We start from the raw sequence: 8043 nt of genomic DNA, 5'->3' as shown, positions 1-8043 counted from the left end.
CAACACTATGCAAAACATCACTTATGTATTATACAGTACACATTCATCCCATCTCCTCCAAAACACTTTTCAGTCATTTCTTGTTGAAATTATCCAATCACTAATTACCCTTTTTTTTCTCCACCTTCAAATGTTCCTTTACTACCAACGCAATTAGACTAAGTCATCGCCCAGTTAACACTAAGATGTAAATTGAGTAGCTCTTCTCGCAATAACGAAACAAACCAGATTATACCCACCTAACCAAATCAAAAAATGGCGGTCACACTAACTTGATTATTAATTGGATTCAGATATACTAAGAACGGACTTTCAGTCCTACATTCACGGGCTTCTGCAAAGTGCTATAGGCTTGATTGAAAAAATACCAGTTTAAAAAAAAAATAAATAAACATGTATCCATGAGTTTAATCTCCAAAAAATGGGTGTCATAATAGAAAACCTGTCTGCCAACCCATGTCCTAAATTTCAAAACTAATGTTTAAAAGCATATCCACAATATCATTTTGCCGTGTCGTGATCAATATATCAATAAATTGTGTAAATGCATTTGGACCAAGATGTAGAAGCTTCATACAATAGTCTAATGATGAAGAATCAGTTTTCAATATATCAACAAGCAGTCCCCGAGAAAATATCTTCCTTTTAATGGACAACTTTAGAAAATCATTATCTATAATAAAACAATGGTCCCTGAGTACTGGAGCCCTCATTCTATACACCGTCATGACCCTATTTATTTTTTAGAGTTCCAACTCTCACACAGCCATCTCTGTACTAACTCGTCTTTCTTTTTGTACTCTAGAAAATATACGCCATTATAAATTATAAAGAAAAAAAAATACCATTGACCTATAAAAAATTTTATTGAGAATAATTACAATAATAATATTCACTGATGCATTTTTTTCTCATCAATATATTTCGATAGGACATCTAATGCTGACCGAAGTTTATTTATATGGAAAATATTCACTTTCCCAGCAAAACATAGTTGCTCCTCCTGCTTAAACTTGCTTAATGATATCACTTATCTCGCATACATAATTTCCCATTCAAGACATAGTCTACAACCAGCGGTTATTTCCACAGCTACATTGGGTGCTCGTTTATCGTTGCTGCTGCTGCTGTCGGTTCCATCATTAATCTCCAATAGTGTAAATGCACCACTCATTTTTTCTCCACTAATATCCTCTCAAATAAACTATTCTCTCTCTGAATTCAATTCTCCTACTAATAAGAACTACAATGAAAATTACTCCTTATATCCGAATCCAACTACCAATCAAGTTAGTGTGACCGCCGCTCTCTCTAACCGACTGACCTCAAAAAAATTAGTGCCACATTAGAAAACCCGTCTGGTAGGACAAGTATCGTTCGTAGTAATAGGTGCTTGACCCGTGGCAAGCCAATGTACCGGTTAGACTACACTGTATATTCATGCCTCAGGCGTAGGTGTGAAATCAGCACCTCTCTTACTACTAGCATGGCAAAATGAAAAACAAATTAACGAATAACAACGGTAACAATTTTGGTTCGTTTAAAAAAAAGAATAGCATATAAATATTGTGGTCAAGACCTCCGCTTAGACTTGGACTGAGACCGTTGGAGCGGAGGTCACGACCAAAATATTTGCATACTATTCGTTCTTTCTTTTTTCACTAGCTGTAATTATCCTCATTTTTCTTCGTTATTTGTTTTTTCATTTCGAAGTACAGCTTCTGTCTAACCACGTCCCCCTTGAGAAGTTTCAAAATTATAACCTGAAAATTAATTTTAGGTGTTCCAGACTTGTTTCCTGCAGACACCCGAAGCTATCATTCAGATTTTGAATGACTGTTGATTTTTTTGTAGCAAATCTTGTTTTTAAATTTAGACTTAGATTGAAGAACACTTTTCGTGGATTGTCTCACAGTGTCTTAATTTTGTTTACTTTTAACATGATTTGAGTTTGAAAGCTAAATCGTTTCGGTGCATTTTGTTTCGTATGAGTTTGTTTTTATAGTTTGCACCTTTGGTTCTACATTTTTCTTTTGCTTTTAGTGCGCTTTCTTGTTACTTTCGCTTTAAATTTTCTATTTTTACCGCTGATATTGACTTTCGTTAAATTTGAACCAGATTCAAATTTGATAATTACATCTTTTCAATGTTTTCTGGAAGCAAATATATACTTTCTCCTGTTTTGTTCGTACCTTGTCTTCCAATTGTTTTAGCTACACACATTTTTGTTTTTGTTCCTTATTTTACTGATTATTCATCACCTAGATTACTTACAGAAATCCAGCAAGAATGTTCATGAGCGTACTTTTCCCTGCTCCAGAAGGGCCCATGATTGCAGAAAGTTCTCCAGAGCTAAATTTTCCACTGACATTTTTCAATATTGTCTTGAAGCCTGAAAAAATTATGTACGTTACTTGGTTTCATTGAGTTCAAAATTTGACATCATCAATGGCATTCTTTTTTAAACTTAGCTAGCAGTGGCGGTTATAATCCTGGATAGGGGGCATCTCCCCCCCCCTGTTTTTCTGACATTAAATTCCGTTTATTTTATATTTTTAAGCTCTTATGGTATACCTTGCTCCCCCTCCCCTCTGATTATGAGGACTAAAACCGCATCTGTTAGCTAGTATACGATCCAGAAAATCAAAGAATTCTAGTTTACGGGTTAAAGAATCATGCTGTTTATTTCAAGTGTTATGAAATACCTAAAATGCATGGGGTAGCACCGGTTAAAACGCTTTTATATAGGGAAAAAATTAAATTTAAAGTATTTTATACAGGGACGTTTTTTCCCCCTAAATCTCGTTTAGGGGTAGCTCTTTTTTTCACAGAGTCAGCATTTGGCTCGGTTTTGTACTGATCAGTCTGCTTCTTGAGCTTAATTCATGTTTTTACTGTGATTCAGAATCCTTGCCTCAGTCATGTCTTAAAAAGGTGCAACACCCTACCTTTCAGATAAGAAATGCAGTGGAGAAGGGGGGGGGCATACAGGGGTATGGGCCCGACTCGAACATCCATTAGTCCGTATGTTATTTTTTTTGCATGATTCCCAGTTTAACGGTATTCAGAATTACCATTTTTCCACTTAATATATCTGTGAAGAATGGGCCAACTGCACAATGCAGCCCCATTACTTTTGGGGCTACGTGGCTTAGGTCCCCTTGGAGGCAAACATTTTGAGTGAGATGAATATCTCAAATTTTCAAAATTTAGATCCAGTACCATTGGAGATATGACAGTATGTGGGAATAGAAAGGGTACAGGATGGGGCGCTGATTGCCCACCGATGACCTTTTGGCCATCATAAATGGTACGACAAAATTCTATATAGCCTATCTTCCATATTTCCAAGGAATACTGCTAAAAAGGTGAATCTAGAAATTCTAAATTCCGATATTTGCTTCACAAGGAAACCTCGATTCTGATCAATTTTCTAAAATTTCATATGCACGTAAGGCTCGGACTACGCGGTAGACTAAAACAGGTCTAGTTCGATCTGGCGCACAGGTCGAGGGGGGAGAGCGAGAGGGTTTTGTAGGAAATTGGCATATGCACATCTAACAGAAAGGTTTATCAGACTTCAACTAACTTGACAAGAAGCCTATCTTAGTTGTGTCTTTAGACTGCCTGGGCGTAATTTCCCTTGAGACTTGCGAAGCAGAGTCCGTGAAACCTTACTATAAGGATATCTACCACAAAGAACTCTGTAATTTTTACCAAACTTGATGGGAAGAAATATCAAATGTTTTAGTTCCGGCTTTTGGGAATAGGAACCAGTCCCAGCAACTGACAGGGGCAGAAAAAAAGAGGGGGGGGGGCAGTGAATTCTTGTCATCAGGTCTTCTAACAGATAAGGTTGTCCCATCAAAACTAAACTTGGTGGAAAGCAAGAGTGAATGTCCCGTTTACACTTTTGGAGATCCGTATCTCAATCTCTAAGGGGGAGGGTCCCTAAGTTCTCGTCACCAAAAGGGTTGTCAGATCGTGTTAAAATTATATAGGAAGCGAGAAAGGTATCACAGTTGTCATTTGAGAAAAAGTTGAACAAAACTTCATGAGAAGTAAGATTTATGTCCTCATTATGCTTTTGTGGATCAGGATTCAATAATAATTCTCGAAATTCAGGATTAAAGGAAAACTAGTGTGACAAATTTTGCGGCGCTACAGCATTTTATTATTTGTCTAATAGGGATAGAGGTGTGAGCAGCTTCAGGATTCTGCAAGGCGACGTAAATAATATTTATTTTGTTGCTGTTATCTTTTTTTCTGGAAATCAGCCTGAATTTCTGCTTTTATCAGTTTTCTTCTTATACTCTTTGTGTCGTAGAATAAAGCTAATTTTATACTAAAGGAGTTTTAAAAAGAATTTTTTTTTTATTGTCAAGCTATATAATTTTTTAGCCTTTCTTCTTAATTCAAAATTTTGAACAACTTTCAATGCAATTTCTTGCAGGAAAACTGCACTCTGTTGGGAGATCACTACAATTTCGAAGCATTTTAAACGCCCGTTCGCAATTTCAGTCATAAATATCTAGGAAGTGGTGGCCAGTAAAATCTCTCTATTGAAAAAAAATGATGGCCACAATTCCTCAATGGTGTCTACAAAATTTTAATTTTCCCTAATTGGTTTATTATGGTCATTTGAGGTTCCATTTGTACATTTTTTTATGAGGGAGCCAACACGTTTGGCTGTTGCTCCCCTAATCCCAGGATATTTCAAGGATTTCTTATATTTCGCATGGTGTTTTACTATTTTAATGACTTTACCCCTTTCCAAAAAAAATGTAAATGCACACCCATCCAAAAGCAGGGCATGAGGGCTGGGAGGGGCTGACTTGTGGATAGGTATGAATTCAGACATATACTTGAAGGAAAGGGCAAAGCAATCTAAACAGCAAAAAACAGGCACAAAATGAGAAATACCAGTGTAACTCAGGACATTTCCAGGATGGAGCAGGGCCAGGTGCGCCCATGTACACACCTATATAATCTTTGATTTATTAGTGCAGGAAACATAGTTTTGGACACGCAAGTCTAAATATTGAACTACCGAAGGTACACAGAACCCAAAAGCAGTAATTTTGGATGACAAATTGAACATTATGCCCTAGAGACTTCCAGCAATATTTAATGATCTTTTTTATCAGCCTCCGAAAAAGTATATGATCAGACCGTCATATGACCATTATACGTCAAGCAACATGAACTTCAAGGTTTACATTGGCCATTTTGAAAATGTGACCGTCATCTTGCTCGATGGAAATGTTTCAGCAGCCAATACTTCTTAGAGGTTTCTAGACGTTTTTTTCTTCTTTTACCAAGGTACCATACTATTTGGGAATTATAGGTATGGGGATTATCATTTACGTCACTGTATCTTAGAAATAACAAGTGCACTGTAAAACACTGATGCAAAATAATACGAATTTATTATTTAGACGTGCGAAAGAAGTTTCTACTTGTGATTTTCAAGGGTGGTGCTAGCTTGGTTTGCATTGCCACTCAGATTATTGCAATCTTATTACTCTACAACCACCAACTCTTCGAGATAATTAAAATCATATTTCTCCCATATACCCCTTCCCAATTGTAGAAGCTATGCGTCCGTACATTCCACCCCAACGACGATCCACCTTTCCTAATTCAAGGTGTTTTTCTTTCTAAATTATACGCAACACAAGAATCTATTTTTTGGCACCGTGTTGATCGAATTTTTACTTTTTTCTTTATCTTTTTCGCTATGGTAATAGCGGTTTTAACAGACAAGTGCAAGCTAATGTTTTGAATATTTTTCTTGTCACATGGTGGCTAAAAAGCAACAAAAATTGTAACCTTTCATATAATCATGCACATACGTCAACCGCAGTACCTTTTCGTGGGGGCTTATTTAAGGATATGGGTCCAACAGTCATGAAAATAGCAGAATTATTAAAGAACTTGTGAGATTATTGAAAGGTCACGTCAAAGGTCTTCTCTGAGTGCGTGACATTAACCCTTGATCCCTTGTTGAATACAGTCATTTGTTCAATCAAGAATGGTTATGAGTAACGCATTGTAAAAACAAGGAGCACAAAGAAACACTAAAAATAGCCGTAAGTCATTTCTGTTGCGCAATGAAATAAGTATGTCTACACAGATAATTTCGGAGACCACACTGCCTTTCCATGACGATAAATAAAAGTTCAAATAGGGATAAAATCCTTTTAATAGACAGTGTTTTTTATAACAGTGATAGAAATTCACAAAAATACCAGATATTTCGGTCACATATACAGTGACCGTCATCAGTGGTAAAACTAAAATAAAACAATTTAAAACAAAAGTTTATATACTAAATCAAATAACACTACATATTGTTTGAATCTCTAATTCTTTTCAAAGCAAAGGCGGAAGCTAATTTCTTTGACCTTCTTGGATTCGGTTCATTAGCGTTCAATGATATAACATTTGGACAAAGGTCAACTACATTGGGTGAATTGAACTTTACTCTGTCAGATTTTAATAAATTATCATAGATAGAGTCCTGGACTCTATCTGGACTCATAGATATGGGCTGGACTCTATCTATGATAATTTATTAAAATCTGACAGAGTAAAGTTCAATTCACCCAATGTAGTTGACCTTTGTCCAAATGTTATATCATTGAACGCTAATGAACCAAATCCAAGAAGGTCAAAGAGAATAGCTTCCGCCTTTGCTTTGAAAAGAATTAGAGATTCAAACAATATGTAGTGTTATTTGATTTAGTATATAAACTTTTGGTTTAAATTGTTTTATTTTAGTTTTACCACTGATGACGGTCACTGTATATGTGACCGAAATATCTGGTATTTTAGGGAATTTCTATCACTGTTATAAAAAACACTGTCTATTAAAAGGATTTTATCCCTATTTGAACTTTTATTTATCGTATGTCTACACAATTTGTAGTATTGTATATTTACCTTTTCGCAGGCCTTCTGACACAGAATAAGAAACATCCGAAAAAGCAATGTCCACCGCAGATCGTTTTGGCAATGTGTTCAGCAGTACCGTTCTTTGTAGGTTTAATGCCGTGTTGTTCACCTTTTTCAGTCCATTACTAAAAACAAAACTAATTAATTAATTACGCCAGAATGACTCAAGACATCGCCGCGCATTCTGTGATCAAAAAGAAAAACAAAATTGGAGCACTGCAGTCAAACCGTTAATGGTAGTAATGTCCATAAAATAAACAAATCTTAATTCGATTATATTCTCAACAGCTGATTTGAAGTCAAAAGTTTTGAATATCTAACTAGAAAAATTACAATTAGAAATGGCTTCATAATGTATTCTAAGAAGTTTCAGCACAGTACAATGCTATTATGACTTTACGCGAGATCCTTCGTATTTACGCAGGGCCCTGGCCAGGATTTTTTTTTCTGGGGGTTTTACACAAGGATTTTTTTTTCGGGGGTATTTTACAACAAAAAAAAATTTCAAAAAACGAATAATTTTTTTATATTCATTTTTGTTACATTTTTACGAGTCGGACAAACATTTCGGGGTGGGGGGTTCAAACCCCTTAACCCCCCTCCCCCTAGATACGGTTTTTATTTATGGTAATTTCTGTTCATTTTAAGTTTTAACGCCACTCCTAACGTTTGTAGGCCTATTAAAAAAAGTTTCTTTTAAATTTTATCAAATAGACATAGTGTCCAACTGTGAATATAATATCTGGAGCACCCTAGGAAAAGATATAAGAATGCAGGAAATGTTTGTAAAACTCTTGATATTCGAGGGGTGGGGAGGTTCTACTCCACCACCTCATGATATTCCGGAGGGAAGTTAGACATGTACCAAATAGATAGAAAACAGGTTTGTCCGCTGTTTACTTTTTTCTTTTTTCCAGTGAAATTGCCTACAAATTGATTTGGGTACCCGACTGACTGACCGTAGCCTATTTCGAAAAGTAAGTCGTACGAAAACTATGGTTCAATCCAGCTTTCTAGGGCTATAATGAGAGAAATGTTGAGGTGGCTAGGGCAAGTTCTGCCGATGAAGATTGCCAAAGATTGTCC

General features: G+C 36.0%; 1 protein-coding gene across 1 annotated transcript in view; it reads right to left on the bottom strand.

Annotated features, from left to right (window-relative positions):
• Nucleotides 1–758: 758 nt before the first annotated feature.
• Nucleotides 759–8043, bottom strand: part of LOC148950289 (uncharacterized) — a 41704-nt gene continuing 34419 nt past the window's right edge. Inside the window, exons 3-5 of the mRNA XM_089091826.1 lie at nucleotides 6946–7082; nucleotides 2275–2392; nucleotides 759–801 (exon numbers count right to left, since the gene is read on the bottom strand). Of these exons, the coding sequence (XP_088947952.1) occupies nucleotides 759–801; nucleotides 2275–2392; nucleotides 6946–7082 (298 nt within the window). The remainder of the gene's footprint in view (nucleotides 802–2274; nucleotides 2393–6945; nucleotides 7083–8043) is intronic.

The sequence above is a fragment of the Artemia sp. Qi Xiang Cuo genome, chromosome 7, assembly GCF_049724085.1.
Source record: "Artemia sp. Qi Xiang Cuo chromosome 7, ASM4972408v1, whole genome shotgun sequence".
In the NCBI taxonomy this organism is placed as follows: domain Eukaryota; kingdom Metazoa; phylum Arthropoda; class Branchiopoda; order Anostraca; family Artemiidae; genus Artemia; species Artemia sp. Qi Xiang Cuo.
The sequence above is the reverse complement of the archived record's forward strand: the minus strand, read 5'-3'. Positions and strand labels throughout refer to the sequence as shown.